Raw genomic sequence first — 17,080 nt, forward strand, 5'->3', positions numbered from 1 at the left:
CTTTTGCAGTACTGGTATTCACTGTGTCTTTACTGCAGCTGCTAATTAAAAAAGAGCCAAAATAAATCAGAATACACACACTTAATACACAGACATTTGACAACAACATCCAACAGTGACATTGACAATACATACTAACAAGCAGAGCTTGTTAGTTCTAGAATATACAGATTATTATCTCACATAGTGAGTGTCTGAATATTATTCTGAATTGTATTCCAAAGCACATTCTGAAAGTACTCTTCTGAAATATCCAATAACAGTACCTTCTGAATACTTTCTAGAAATACTGAGCTTTTCATAGTGCACCTATGCACGTATTTTGAACTATCATTGATGGTGAAGGCAGTGACAATAAACATTTAATATTTACGTGCATTATATATTTAATTGAACTTGACATTTTAGAAGTACACTGACAAATATGAAAACAAAAAAGAAAAGTCAAAAAGCATCAAACCTTGCAAAGAAATTATACATGGAGAGCCGAAGGTCTTCCCCAAAAAGCCAATATGAGATTGTCTCAATCAGAGGTGATGGCAATTGTCTATATCGTGCTATAAGTTATGGGATCTACAATACTGAAGATTACCACATACAAATCAGACTTGGTGTTATTGATTATTTAACTACACATTGGATGATTATGAAGATGTAATCAAAGTTGAATATGCAAGGTGGCATATCCAAACGAAAGAGGAATATGCACACTATATGAGCAGACATGAACCAGGTTTAGCTACATATGCAGGTCATATTGAGTTGACTGCAGCTGCTATTGTGTATAATGTATGTATCCAAGTACATCTTGACCCTGCAATAACCCCATAGACACTGTTGGCAATTTGTGTTAACACACAATTCCTTATTTAATGTGCAATGATCAAACACTATCCATGAAATATCTACACATCTCCCTAATACACTGATGACCCACGGTGTCCACTCAAGTCTCACTTTGATTCAGGGTTTCCACCCCCTCCCGGACCCTCCCCGACGACGACCGCTTTGTGGTCATGGCAGATGCAAGCCGCCTACTTTTCCATTCTAGCCCCCTACTTCAAAACTTAATGAAACCCCTGCTCTAATCCCTGCTATTGTTAGGAAAAAATACAAATCGTTTTATATGACTTGGAGACAAATGCGAGGAAAAGGGATGACTTACTCTCAATACAAGCAGAGAGTACACACTGCTAGCTGCACAGCAATCCTGTCTACACTAGTGAAATTTTGCACATAGGTCAGGAATTTACAACCTACCAGAATTGGTAATACTGCGGATGGCTTACGCCGAGATGCAGGGATATTTATGATGTACTTGTCAAGCAGAGTGCATGTCAGAAACCGATCCGTGTCATTATTTGACACAGTGCATGGAAAACGATGTACAACTGCAACACAAGCAAATCCTTGTAATTGCATATAAATTCATATAAAATGGTAAAAAACAAAAACAATAAGGTTTCTTTATTCTTTTATGAGCTGTGAAGTTCCTTCCATCACTGAAGGTATTATAAAGAAATTTGGTCAATGAGTATAGCTATTTTGTACGCACTACAATGCTTAATCAATGGAATTTGTGGAGTAACGAATGACCTTGAATTTGACCTTGACAAAGTGGAAAGAAAAAATGCCAACAATGTTTTTTGGACTCTCCAGATATTAAGGAACAAAATGATATATGTTGACAAGAGTCTTCACGAAATGCACACGGAAGCCAAAATCATGACAAGTGACCCCGGACTATATACAGAATCTGGTATTCTCATGCGTAAATGGAGACCTCAAGATGTCTTGGTTGATGATGATTGGGCTATAAAACATCAAATTGTGGTTCCACAGTCCTATCGTGCTGAAATATTGCGCCTGGCCCAGGAAAGCCCCTGGGCTGGTCATTTGGGAGTAAGAAAACTTATCATAAAATTCTCAGTCACTTTTATTAGCCTAATCTCAGGCAGGATGTAGCACATTTCTGTAAAACTTGTCACACATGTCAAATGGTCGGAAAGCCAAATCAGACCATTTCAAAGGCCCCTTTACAGCCAATTCCTGCATTTCAAGAACCATTTAGTAGGATACTCATAGACTGTGTTGGGCCCCTACCAAAAACAAGATCAGGAAATGAGTACATGTTGACAATTATGTGTACATCCACACGGTTCCCAGAAGCCATACCACTGACAAATATAAAGACAAAGACTATAGTGAAAGTTTTAATCAAATTTTTCACTTTATTCGGCCTCCCTAAATGTGTCCAGTCCGATCAAGGCTCCAACTTTATGTCTGGTATTTTCCAACAAGTAATGGATCAACTAGGCATTAAACAGTACAGGATATCCGCCTATCATCCAGAAAGTCAGGGTGCTCTTGAGCGATTTCATCAAACTTTGAAAAACATGATTAGGACCTACTGTTTTGACACAGAGAAGCAGTGGGATGAAGGAATTCATTTTCTGCTCTTTGCTGTTAGAGAGTCAATTCAAGAGTCTCTTGGTTTTAGCCCATTTGAGCTTGTATTTGGACATACAGTCCGTGGCCCACTTAAGCTCGTTAAAGAGAAATTCCTATCAGACGACGATGATTGTCTGAATATTTTACAATGTGTGTCAGATTTTCGTACAAAACTCTCTAAGGCATGTGAATTAGCCAGAGAAAATCTTGAGTCATCTCAGCAGTCAATGAAAATCAAATATGATAAAAACACCTCAAAACGGAAGTTTGAACCACGTCAAAAAGTTCTTGTTCTACTTCCAGTTCCTGGCAAACCACTCCATGCTCGTTACTTTGGGCCATATCTAATTGATAAGAAATTGAGCGATTTAAATTACATCATAATAACACCTGGCAGGCGAAAACAGAAACAGCTATGCCACATCAATATGCTTAAGCCATATTTGGATAGGGATAATCCTACTAAAACACAGCCTGTCAGTGCAGTCAGTTCAAAACATTATGAAGATAGTGATACTGAAACTGACTTGAGTGAAAATACTCTAAACTCAAAGCTATGCATGGTCAAGCTTCAGAACTCAGAAATCCTGGAGAATCTGGAGTCTACAAAGTTGGCACATCTCCAGCCAGAACAACAACAACAACTGAAAGAACCGATCCATGAACATTTGTTCCAAGATATTCCAACGAGGACAAACATCATCTATCACAACGAAGATGTCTGCGACAGTAATCCAATGGAACAAAATCCAGACAGACTGAATCCTGCGAAAGGGGAATATCTCCCAGAGGAAGCCAACTATTTGCCAAACAATGACTTTATCGAACTCAATAAAAATAACTGGACTTTGCCATGCATACCTTATGCCAAATTCAGTTCCATTTCAAGTTTTCCAATACCAAATTGCAAGAGGAAAGTCCTGGGATAGATCATCCTGTTTGCTACTTTTCATGCAAATTTAACAAATCCCAGAGAAACTACTCTACAATTCGAAAAGAGTGTTTATCTTTGATATTACCTTTACAGCATTTTGAAGTTTATGTTACTTCTTCAAATCAGGCAATAGTGGTTTATATTGATCACAACCCTGTTGTTTTTCTGCAGAAATTAAAAGGCAAAAATCAGAGATTGTTAAGATGGAGTTTAATGTTACAGGAGTTTAATCTTGATATTAGACATATCAAAGGCAGAGACAATTTAATTGCAGACTGTCTCTCTCGTATTTAGAGTTTATTGTTGTTCACACTTTTAATATCACATTTGTAAAAGAAAAATTTTTTCTTTGAAAAATTTTCTTTTTGAAGAGGGGGTGTGTTATGTAGGTAATTTTCCCCCACACTCATCATGACCTGAGTTCAATTAGTCTAGAACATTCTCAAGGTCACTGCCCTTAATGACCTCACAACCTTGAATTCAACTAGTCATGTTTGGAATGTTCTGGAAATTTACTGAGTTGTGCAAGAGAGATAATTTTAGAACAGTAATTAACATGTCAATAAAAGTTCTAGATTGTTCTTATATGCCCTTATGTAAGCACATATGTATAAATAGGGACGTGCACAGCTTGCAGTCAGACATTTGGGATTGTGTCTCTTGTGTGTTACTTCAAGTCTTTGGAAACATCCAGCAGTAGTAATTTTCAAGACTGTTCAAGACCTTCACTGCCAACGCTGGATTTATACTGTGGACTTTGTGCAACTTCAAGCCTGCAAGCCAAAGGACTGTTCATTCATCCGACTGACTGTTACAACTCTGAGACTGGAGCTTTGCCGTCCCAGCTGAGATGAGTAGTCTGTACATTTTTAAAGCTTGTATTCTATTCCTGACTTAGCAATTAGTTTTATTTTCGTAATAAACTTTGTTTAAACGGAAACTGCTGAGTTCACCCTTTTGGTCGTTTTCTCTGCACGTAACACTATCAATAATTTCGAGCCCTATATAATATGGTGTATATAATGCTTTCACTAAGTTTGGGATCTCTCATATGTGATAAACAAACAATAGTCAGATTTTTTCTGCCGCTTTTTATTATTTCATTATTATTGTAGCAAACGGAACCCTTGTGACATTCAGTGGCCTCTTACCTTTCCTAAAGCCCTTGAACTACTACACATTAAGAAATAAGTTATCTGGAGTATTTGTATTCAATATGTGTATATTACAGGCTAATTTGGTTCAGCAGTGGAGAGTTCTATATGAATGCAATGCTGCACAGCCCTTGGTTGAATGGTTACCAACATTTTATGACCAGCTAATGTCAACTTGGCACACTGAGGTAGGCAAGAGCATGTGACACAGCATGTTTTACTCTCTCAATCTTGATGATATCCAGAAGTATTTGTTTCTCTTTTGCTAATGTACAATACTCGTCTAGTATGATGTATTCATAAATATATGAACTGACCAACATGAGCCCCATTTTGTTCAATTTTGTTCAGTATATTTACAGGTCATAAATACATCTATACAGTGGATTGCAATAAAAAAATTGGGAGTCAAGTGTCATTGACACTATCTCTATAATAATATGCTATCCGCAAGCTGTCAATTATTTCAAAACATTTTTGTCAGCTTTGACGAGTCTAATGCACATGGCATATGCAAGACAGTTGTTCGGTCTACTCGTACCTCCTGCCAAGTTATACACAGTTTCAAAGATTGCATACGCCTAGAAATTCACGTCAGAAAAAGTTACGAATGAAGATAAACGGATTCTCAACAGTTTGGACGCTGTCATGTTGTGTTGGATGGCTTCAAGTGACACTTGAAGATCAAAGTCATATTGCAAAGCTTATGGGACCAAAGTTTAAAGTGTCTATTACACGCCCCAAACAACATTCTTTAAAACCTTTGTCCTGGGTTGTTTTGTCACATTATGCATTGTATCGATGTAAAATGTGAAAAATACGCGACATTTTCTACTTCTGCAGGATGTCTGCAGGCACCTGGCTAGGCTGGGTCGTTTGAGCCTCACAAACCAGCTGAAGTATTTGCATACTGTTGACCAGGGACAAATGACATCAATCGTCCTAATTGATATGCATGATATGTAAATCAAGCACAGTGTTACTTCTGAAATCTGATTTACCAATAAAGCTAAAACCAAACAGTCTGGTGGACGCGATGCTCAGGACAAGCAACATAGTACCATCATATTTAAGTATAAGCAGTCATCGCCAAGGATGATAACTATTTACAGCGTGCAACTCTTAATGTCAGATATAGGTAGAACTTATCTCCAAGGCATAGAGATTGATTTTAAAAGTTGTTGTTTTGGGCATTGCATAGACACTTTAAGGTACACATACAGTGACATAATGTGCCAGGCACTGATGAGTTGTTTCTTATTTATGTATATCTTTTTGGAAGTATATTGTGATTACACCATATTGTCATTGTTCCGTTTATGTTAATCAAAGTCTATAACAATAGTGATATCACAATGACTTTTCATAAAGTCTTCAGTCAGTGACCAAGTTTTTATAGTGGTGACTGGATGTTTCACAGATGTACTCATATGCAACCTGGTTCAGGTAGTCAGATCTATGTGTATGAATATTAACATCCAAATGGGCAATGACAAATTTTATCCTATGGATGTACCCTGTTATTTGTAAGTAATGATAATTAATATTTACAAAATATTAATGTTCAATGTTCAATAATGGAAGAAATTTCAGCTGCCATGTTATTTTTTTAAAAATTGACAAGCATACAAAAAACCAACACAAACAAGTTCCACTAAACAAAAATGGTGACATAGATGTGTTGTCATGAATTCAAATGACCAGAATGACAAAATCTAGATCCTGTAATTTTGTCGAGAGAGGACAAAGGGGCTTGGGCATGTGACAAATTTCTGTGTTTCTTAGGCTTTGTTCTTCCTAGAATGTGGACCCCACACATGACAAATAATTGTATTATTGTTTAGATCTCATGGGAGTTCAAGCCTTTGATAAAATCCCTGAGCTCATAGAATGGTTTGCCTCATATCGGAGGGCAGCAAATGAAGCAAATTAAGTAGTGGTAAGGAGTAAGTTCTTGCCAAAAAGTGCAAAATCCTGGGTGAAATTTTCATTCTTACCCATGACTTTGACTAAATATTGTAGATAACTAATAGTAGTTTCTATACCGGTAGGTACAATGGTGTGAACAGTTATTTGATGATGCCGTTCATGTTGTTTGTGAAATGTTAATAGAGACATTAACAGGGTTAGAACCTCCATTGCATGCAGTCATTGCTGATGCCATGCAAGAGAGCCCTCTTCTTGTTCTTATGGATATAAAACAGGTAAATTCTCTTTATAGATTTTGCTTCAATTGCTTATAGCTTGCAGACAATCCTTTTTCCTACATTTGTTTGATAATTATTTAGCTATACAAGTTATCATAGCTTTATATTCTGTTCAATTTGTATAAAAATTAAAATGACTAACTATTTTTCAATTTCCCAATGATTAAAATGTCTATTTTGACTCTCAAATTACAACTGCTAGTTTCTTGTGAAAGTATGTAATCAAATTTTTATACACTTGAGATGCATGCACTCATGTAAAGTAGATAGCTCCAATTTGTGCCATGCATACACGCTGTTATTAGCCGTCAGGATATTGTGGAGTCTATGTGTATACTTGTGTCTGTATTAAGTCTTAGTGTGGTGTGATTCTGTCCACAGCTAAAACTTGAAAATCACTCTTGATATTTGACGTGTAATTGCATTGGTTGAAGATGGCACAACAACGATGCAAGTGAGCTACTGCCAAAATAGAAAAATTAGCACAGCTATTTGTTTGACTGTTTTGATAGGTTTAATTGTTTTTTACATCAGTCTATCTATATATTGCCAAAAGTATGATTGCTGGCTGTATCACAGTCACCTTCACTCACTCTTAGCATGCAGTTAGCAGTATCACTCATGGCAGTATTGACCAATGGATCTGTGATAGTGAGCAATAACTTCATAATGCCAAAAACTCATATTCAAGTATGTTTGTGAACCAATTTTCAGAAAGTTGATTTCATTAAGCAGTGTTTTGCCCAGGTTTCTCTCACAAAGGGTGAATGTCATCCTCTCTTGAAAATTTGGCGGATTTGGTTCCAATTGAGCAGGACTATAAAGTATGCAAATTTATGTTATGCAAATAAGATTTTTCAACATATTTTTATTAGTAAATAAAGGTTGTATAGCATGGACCAACTGATTTACAGTAAAATCCAGATAAGAATGGACAGTGATATTGATCTAAATGTTATCACAATAGTGTAATTGGTTTGTAACTTTCTTCCAAAACTTGCAAAAGTTTCACTGAGTTCTTGTAACTGCTGTGAAAATCAAAGAGCTTTAAACACACACCAGGGAGTACACTTTTCAGTACACTTCACATACACAGAATCATATAACATTCCTTATATTCCGCCACTCTGAGTTACATTGTGTCACAGCTGATTAAGAGTTTACTTGTCATAAGACTCCCGTTGCTTTTGCATGGTATGAAGTTCTTTGGCAAAAAATTTTGATCTGCCAGAAAAGAGGTGTACATTTGCCAGAAGCTGTGCAGGGATGGAAAAATCAGGAAATCTTTACCCTACACACGCAGACATGAATCAGTTTCTACCAGCCAACAGGCTTTTGCTCTATCAACAATAATTTACAGTGGAAGCCTACTGTGAAACAACACTATCGTCCGTTTGTTGTTTGCCACAACTTAACTACAATTACTAATGCTGTGGTAAATTTTGAAACAACTTTACAAACCAATTACACAAATGTGATAACATTTAGAACAATTTCACTGTCCATTCCTATCTGGATTTTATAATAACTTAGCCCCAGTTTCTCACTGTTAAATAATTCAACTCCGTGTGTATCAATATCTAGAGATCTTCTTAGGGGGCCATGCCACAGGTTTGTATTTGTTTATAAGTAGCCAGGGATTCACACAGGTTTGTATTTGTTTTTAAGTAGATAGGGATTCACACAATCGCACACTGGAGAAAACACTGTGAAATCTTCCTATTAACGGGAAAGACTTAATCATCGATGATAATTTGTGTGCCTTCTCCATGTTTTTATCCAAGCACACCATGAAGAGATGGTTAAAAAAATGGTGACAAGGATAATACAGTACAAGTATCTGATGTCTCTTTTTTTCAGGTAACACGCAGATTTTCTGGTAATCTTCAAGGAGCTTTACAACATGTTTGTGGTAAGATCTGTTTTGATATTTGTATTCTTTTTGATGTGTTCAACTCAAAACTCGATCTATACTGTACTTGAGTACATTGGTTCTGATTGCTTGCAACATAAGAGATTTTCAACTTTCACCACAAGGTTGGAAATGAGGGCTATTTCACGTCATGTTACTAGATGATGTTAGCAGAGATTACAGTACATATCCCTAACTTTCATTGATTTAAAAACTTCTACTGTTATGCAGCTGGGTGTGATACAACCTCATAAAAAGTCTGTACAACTCAAAAAATATGTATGGAAGCTGAGTTATACTTATAGGCATGACTTTCCACATCCTGTTCCAAGATGCGGCCGCATGGAAGACATAGACAGAGGAGTACTTCATCTATGCCATGAGTATGATGGATGTATTTTATACTGACAGCAGAGCATTTTTTTGAAAATCCGCTTTTCATGTTAATGCATTGCTTCTGAAAAAGCCAATAATATAAACTGTGTAAATGGTCTGAAATTGACTTGAATTCAATAAAAGAAGAAAAATGCATAAAAGACTCTATAAATCATTACAATCGAACATTATAAATTAATCAGTTCCTGCTTAGCATTATCATGCTAACGTTTATATGGAACGTTGCATCCCTTTCTCGCAACTTGTTCTCGTGGAGTACAGGTTATAGGTAGTGCTCCACATGCTTTAGGTGCTGGGTTCGAGTCCCGGTAGCGGTCATGTTTGTTATTATATATTATATGTAAAAATGTGTAACTTAAAAAATAACACTTCCCTCCCTGTCATTAATCAACCGTTGCCTCCACATAGGTATCAGGGCAGCTGAAGAAGACGTGGATTGTGTAATATGATACTAAAAAAAGAGGGAAAGGAGTGAGGATAGTAAAAATTGGGACCCTTCTTTTCAATCATTTCCCCCTAAGTTTCCAAGCCCCCATTACTACCTCTTACCCCAAAAATAATTTATCCCCCCTTTTAGAATGTAACCTTTGACCTCATTTCCATAAGTACGCACATCTTTGACATCGGTTTGTGGCTATACAGGGTTCGCGGTAGAGGTCACCACTGTAGCAAAATGCGACTAAAACTTGTTTGTGGCGAACAAAAACCCATCGGTAATCGCCACGATCTCAAAAGCATGGCGACAGCTGATTTCTATAGTCGAAATTGATAAAACTAAACAGTCCAAGTCTTAATGCTTTTTCCACTATTATGCTATTATGCTAAACTCTTTATTTAAAGCACTTACTTGACATTGTAAAGAAGACAAAATACAGAAAACATTTAGAATTACATTCTCGCGATCTCCATGAACTGGCATTCCGATAACGTTGATCAAATCAAATTGATCATACAATCCCTTGATCAGCGACATTTTAGTGAAATTTCCACATAAATCATATTGAAAAAAGTACATGTGAAACAAAGACGTTGTGTATGCTGTCGATCAACAGCATAGTGTGAACCGTAAACTAACTGGCATGGCATGTGCATTGACTGCACATAAAAGCAAGTCGACATTGCAATATCAAACGGTCTATATCTTGTGAAAACAACGACATAGCAGTAAAAGTTGTAATAGTCACTGGTAAAAACTCATCACTGATGAAAGGATAATAGCTTCAAACAAATGAAATTGCATATTTAGAGAAGGTAAAACCGACGTCGCATGCATCATGGCTTTGAGTGAGAATAACAATGGCGGATGTGCGGAGTGGGACTATTCTATTGATGTAACAGGGGTACGGAGGGACACGGATTCATGAGGGTACTAGCAAAACGTGCCATTTTCCAAACAATGCTGTCGCGGAAACTTCAATGTCCCATTGTTGTAACACCTTTTTAATAGTTTTTCTGATCGAAAAAGTAATTTTACTAACTGTAATGATCTATTATACGGTCATCACCTTTCTGTATCTGGGTTTAACTAGGATAAGAGCATGTTAAGTAAAGTGAAGTGAGCCTTTATTGAAATCGTATCCCAATTGGGGATCTTGATCATAAAGTGCAATACAGGTTTTGCAAAATCAACAACAAAAGAGTATATATAGATGAGGATGTAACATGTTCATCAATATTTTACTCTTTTTCATTTTTATTTTGGTCTGAGTTCAAACAATTTTCCCAATTCACATAATGATGATTTGTCTGTTCTTGAAAAATGTTTATAAGGTCTTGTGTGTCTCTGAATGTGTTTTTACAAATGTTTAGTTTACTTAAACATCATGTCTACTGTCTGTGTAGCCTTTGCAGTGAAAAAAGAAATGTATCATCTCATGTATCTCATATATATATATATATATATATATATATATATATATTATATTATATGTGTGTGTGTGTGTATGTGTGTGTATTTATCAATGTATCACACAAAAACTTGAAGACTGAAGCATGTATCTACCAGTGTATGGTATGTGTGGCTAATGGAAGTTGCGTGTGGCTAATAAAATTAGGACCAAATTAGCCACACTAAGTAAGTGTGGCTACTAACTTGAAAATCCCACCGCTAACCCTGCTATACCACTTGTAAAATGGTGCCATTCTCTATGGCTTAGGACACAATCAGTGGAAAATTTCCAAAAATGCTTTCTTGTCTCACAATCAATCACAATTTTCTCAATCCTGTAAAATGGGAATTTAGAAGAAGTACGTTTTCAGAATTTTTACAACTAGTCCAGGAATTTGTCTACACATGGGAGACTTCACAGGGGAATCTGCGTTGGTACAAATCATGATAGATGTATTATGGGAAATCTCTATTTCTGTGCACTGCCTCACATTTTACCTATCCCTATATGCTTTCACTGAGTGAAATTACTATACTTGCATAGAGTATAAAAATCCTTGCGCTTTATTCCTCACAGCTAAAAACAGACATATAATATTGTATATGAACACAAAAAATCATTTAAATTGGAAATTCCTGTTGATTGGATATTAAAAGGAATGAATTTTTTTAAAGAGAGAGTTTAAGTTTACCTTTAGTTCTGTCCCATTTCTTTACAGCAAGAGAGCAATATGAAGAATACATTGATGAGTTATTACCAGTCATTTATCAACCATATACATCATATATGTTACATTATGAGGAACTTGAGAAACAGCATCTACTTAGTTTATTTAATGATGTACCAATGGTAAGCAGTTTCACTTTATACTTGTCATTGAATATCAGAAAAGAAACATAATTTTTAGCTCACATTTGGTATACCAATGTGAGGTTATTAGCTACTATAGACTATAGTCCATAGAAGCTATTGGGATGGGTATCCGTCCGGCGTCCTTCGTCAGTCTGTATGTATGTATGTATGTATGTATGTCTGTTTGTGAGGCGTCCGTCCACTCAAATGTCTTGAGAACCTCAGTACTTACTGATTTGATATTTGTTAGTCCCCACGTACACCGTCCGGGGACTTATAGGTTTGGTCATGTCCGTGCGTGCGTCCGTGTGTGCGTGCGTGCGTGCGTGCGTGCGTGCGTGCGTGCGTGCGTGCGTCCGTTCACGCAGATATCTCAGACATGCCCTGGTCAATTTCTTTCAAACTTTGACCAAGGATAGTACCCTACCCCATACAGATGCACGTCGATTTGTTTCACAATGTGATCAAATTTGGCGGTAATAGAGGACTTTTTAGTTTACACCACCATAGACTACCATGTATAAGTCAGCTGTCCATAGAATCCCATGTATAAGGCTAAGTAAAACAAAAATTTAGTTTCTCATCGTATTCATATTGCAAAAAGGAATTTTTTTTCCCATTTTTGGTGAGGCCATCCTGAAATGAGCTATCAAAGATATCCACCCTCATCAATAAACAAAACAAAACAAAACAAAAAGTTATTCTCTACATAATGCAGCAGAGCTCTGTCTTGGTTTACAAGTCCCTAGGATTCCTTAGTGAGATAATTTCATACAGTCATGTATCCCTGTCTATAGTAGCTTCAAGGACTTTGGCCCTATGTTCTTATAGGCTGAAGTCTGTGGTGTCTGTTGTATATATGTGTGTGTGTGTGTGTGTCAACATCAAAAACTCACAAACCGCTGCACTTTTCAGCTTGGTATTTGGTGTGTGGATGCATCCTGGGCTATAGATGGGATTTGTTCAAATGAAGTTGCCAAAGTTTTGCAAGTGAGCTTAAAAGATGCAGTAAATTGATCCAGAAAACAAAGCTGAGGTTAATTTTTTCATTGCAGACCAATTTTTTGCAACTTTTCCATGTAAGACACTCAGGAACTGATAAGAAATTTGGATCCAGGATAATTCCAGTTGTCATAATCACCCCTACAGTGGAAATCATTGTACTAACTGTAACTAACTTAAAGAGGCACTCCCACTTGGTAACATTTTTAAAACACATTTTTTTAATGCCAACGGTCGATATTTGACGTGGCGACTCCGCGCGGATCGCGAGATATCGATAAAAACATGTCATTTCCCGAGCATATTTTTCACATCCCGAAGTTTTACGATCGTTTCTGGTTATGACCCGAAATCCCCCGAAAGTGTGTTGTTGTGCTGATTGACGATATTCTAAGGAGTCCAAAAACGTTCGAATGACGCAATTAATTTACCTCCTTCTGCGATGACTTCATATACATCATTATCAATGCCTTTACCTCTGGTAATTCTTTTTTAAAACTTCTCCTTAGTTTTTGTCGTTTTCATTATTCTCAATCAGATGTATTAAATTTTTAAACAATACCACATAGATATCAGTTTTTACGTGTAAAATGTTAGTTGCCTCTGATGACTACATTTTGTCGTCTGCCACACAGTTACGCGTGGTTCGATACATAGCGGCCGCTGCGTGTGGTATGCGCGCATACCACGCGGTGGCCACTATGCATACTATGTATCAACCGCACCTATCTGTGCTAATCTCCTATGCGAATTCTGGTGGTGGAATCAGCAAACTTTGTTTTTCGATTTTTTGCCGAGTCAGTAGGACTCGGCTTTCAACCATGGGACATGACTGCTCATCGACGCAAGTGGTACTGCTGTGGCGTACAGCAGCGTCAGCGTAGACTCGTACTCCATAGCTTAGTTGACAATGGCCCCAGTGCCGAACGTTCTATGTTTGGAAACTGAATTCAGGTGGGCCACCGGAATTCAAACTTTAACTTTTTTGAGGACATGTTTTTATCGATATCTAGCGATCCGCGCGCAGTCGCCATGTCAAATATCGACCATTGGCATAAAAAAAATGTGTTTTAAAAATGTTACTAAGTGGGAGTGCCTCTTTAACTGCTCTTTAATTCGAATGATAGCATCAATTAAAAAAACCCCAAGGTTGTAACTACATTTCCTGCCATCTGGCCATTGTAGCTCTTTATGTAAACATGGTCAATACCAAGGGGTAGAACAGTTGATGTTCAGGAGAGGTAGGGTCTAGAAGATTGATGAGGTAGCATTACTTTTTACCAGAGCCTTTGTACATTTTTTCCCAACTCTTTTTTTCTTTCCCACTCTCTCACCTTTTCTTTTTGTCAAGCCTTCTCTGGCTAATATTTTAGTTGACATTTTCTGATATTTATTTAGGATCTGCTTGTCCCATTGCTATATAAGTTGATATGCATGTTCCTAAAGATGACCTCCTGGTACCTAAGTTGCAGACCTTATTTGCTTTTGTCATTCTTGTTTTTCTGGTTTAAATATTACTTGAATGGACCAATTCAAACCAAATGTGAGCACAAAGTGTCCTTGAAAGTATTTTTAAACATTACTTTTTTTCTTGAATATGAAGGAGCCTTATTCTTTGCAGAAGAAATCCTCAATATCCCTTTTCCTACCAGACAGTATCACTTCTCCATCAGCCAAGTCAGTAAAAAGCGGTATTGAGCCAAAACATGACGTATTTTCACCCACTTGGCTTGGTCTGTTATAGCGTCTTTAGTCCAAAAAAATCAAGTTTACATTATTTATGTTTCCAACAGCTTTCAAATGTATAGTATTATGTTAAAATACACCATGGAATACATGTATGTTGTATGTCATTAATGTTAACCATCTCGACCTGGTGGTGAAATATGGTCTTGGCAGGAGAGGGGTTAGAGTTGAAAATATAATCAGGGTCAAAGATAACTGCAGATTACATGTGTTAACCATGATGTACTTGCATTAGAAGTGATTATCGTAGCCATATTATTCTAACACCACATTTCTCACTATTGTTTGAAGTCATCTTGATTTCAAGATCAATATCTTAACCTTCATTGCAGCATCATTTTGCCCACTTTTTTCATGTTAAAGTTGCATGTCTGTGCATGATTTCGTTTCATATAAAGGCAGCATTTACGTTTAGCATTCAAATATAAGTAAATGTACAGTTACAATATTGTGTTTGTAGTCCATAAGTTAATCCTCTAAGTTGCAAATAGTCCACAAGAGTTGTGTGTTGCAGTGATAATGATAATGATTTTCCGCAGTGATTGGTCCTGTATCACCTTGTGTAACATACCTGTAGTCTTTATCACTAAATTCTTATTCTAAAACTGGTTTACAAGTCTTATTAAATCACAAATTCACTAAACTTAATCTTAAGAAGCTAAAGTAATGGGAGTCTCTGATGCTCAATCAGATTGCAATCCTTGGTTTTGCAATTCTTGTTACATATCATATTTGTACAAGATTAAAATTTCCAGTGAACAGTAAGGAAATGATCAGTAAAATAATAACTACATTGATGGTGTTTTTCTTTGCACAGGACCACAGTGAATTAATTGACAGTGCAGAGGTTCTTGCTGAATCTGTAACAAGAATATTAAACCTCATACAAAAGGTTTGTAATATTTTCTTGTCATAGTTGGTCACAAGTATTCAGTCGACGATGCTAGCTGGCAGAAAAGTTTACAAAGAATTTTCTTGGATGTCAATTTGAGTGTGATAGATTATGCTCCAGACATGTCAGCATGAAATTTAACAGTGTAGGTAATATCACACTAGGGGTGAGCCCTATTAAAGCTTGCACAGCTATGTACCATATGGTTATTTCATATCATGTGGGTACAAGCTTGTACCTTCATGTTTCAAAAACGTGACAGTTCACCATTCATAGTAGATGGGTTTTGGATAAATATATTTTTAAGATACTCCTCTTTGTCATAGGTTTTGATAGCCTTGCAGCCTCACTGGCTATGTAAGTGGCATCCCGTTGAGAGTTGCTACTAAACACACTGCAGTGTACTTTGTACCACAGGGTGATCCCTGACACAAGGCGGCTGGCAGCATATGCATGGCTGAATGCATGTGCATAAGTGTATTAATGTAACTATGTTTGTGAAATGTATTTTATTTTCAGTTTCACTTTTCTTCTGGCAAATCAATATTTATTTCACACACTTTCCAACGTGACCATAGACATCACCCATGTATGTGATTGATAATGGAAAATAAAGAACTCTTTTTACTCATACTTTGTAGGCTGTTGAAAGATGTATGGTCCTAACAGAAGGATTTGGATCTTGTGGCCTAATTAAAGCTATTAAGGTATGTCTAAGTAAAAATAAGACTAACATATTGTCAATAACCATGATTGTGCCCATGTATTACACCATGTAAAGTAACTGCACTACGTAAAGCACCATGAAATTCATATGTTAATTCATATGTATATATATATATATATATATATATATATATATATATATATATATATATATATATATATATATATATATATATATATATATATATATATATATATATATATATGCGTTCCCATATATATATGAATGCGTTCCCATATATATACTTCTTAACATTAATATATATATATCAATTGATCAATGGATTGATCGTTCGATCGAGGAGAGATCTATCCCTATGAACTATTCCCATGAATCACTTGATCAATTACATTATCAGTTGATACGTTATCGGTTAGGAAAAATTACTACGTTATTGGTAAATTTTTATTATGTTATCGGTTAGAAAAAATAACTACATTATCGGTTCGTTACTACATTATCAGTTGTAACAGGGGTTGTCTTGGTGTGATATATTGAAATTTGATGAAATCTTCAATTTTTGTATTTTTGGGTCAAGTTTTGCAATTTTTGGTCAAAATCTTTGTTTCTCAAAATTACTCGTCTGATAGCTTTGATATTGGTATACAGGTTCCTAGGGTTTATTGTAATATATTGAAATTATGATGAAATCTTTAATTTTGTATTTTTGCAGCTAATTTCGCCATTTTTGATCAGGCCAACCTGATATGAGCTATCAAAGATATCCACCTTCTTCATCAATACATGTGTCACAAAAGTTATTCTCTACATAATACAGCAGAGCTCTGTAGATTGTTAGATCTCTTGTTTTTTCAAAACCGCTGGTCAGACAGCCTTTGGTTAACAGGTCCCTTGGATGACTTAGTGAGATAATTTCATACATTCAGGAAATACTTAATCTTGTATCTATGTCTATAA

The 17,080-nt window shown here is 36.3% G+C and overlaps 1 protein-coding gene across 3 annotated transcripts in view; it reads left to right on the forward strand.

The window, feature by feature from the left end:
* The window catches only part of LOC139147056 (conserved oligomeric Golgi complex subunit 7-like), a 148,812-nt gene that overhangs the window by 67,675 nt on the left and 64,057 nt on the right, over window positions 1-17,080 (forward strand). For 2 of the 3 annotated variants that reach the window (XM_070717905.1, XM_070717908.1), the window contains 6 exons: window positions 4,617-4,727; window positions 6,591-6,743; window positions 8,607-8,658; window positions 11,662-11,792; window positions 15,361-15,435; window positions 16,077-16,142. In XM_070717905.1, the coding sequence (XP_070574006.1) occupies window positions 4,617-4,727; window positions 6,591-6,743; window positions 8,607-8,658; window positions 11,662-11,792; window positions 15,361-15,435; window positions 16,077-16,142 (588 nt within the window). The remainder of the gene's footprint in view (window positions 1-4,616; window positions 4,728-6,590; window positions 6,744-8,606; window positions 8,659-11,661; window positions 11,793-15,360; window positions 15,436-16,076; window positions 16,143-17,080) is intronic. The other variant, XM_070717907.1, reaches the window with a different exon arrangement.

Source organism: Ptychodera flava, chromosome 13, assembly GCF_041260155.1.
Source record: "Ptychodera flava strain L36383 chromosome 13, AS_Pfla_20210202, whole genome shotgun sequence".
NCBI lineage: Eukaryota > Metazoa > Hemichordata > Enteropneusta > Ptychoderidae > Ptychodera > Ptychodera flava.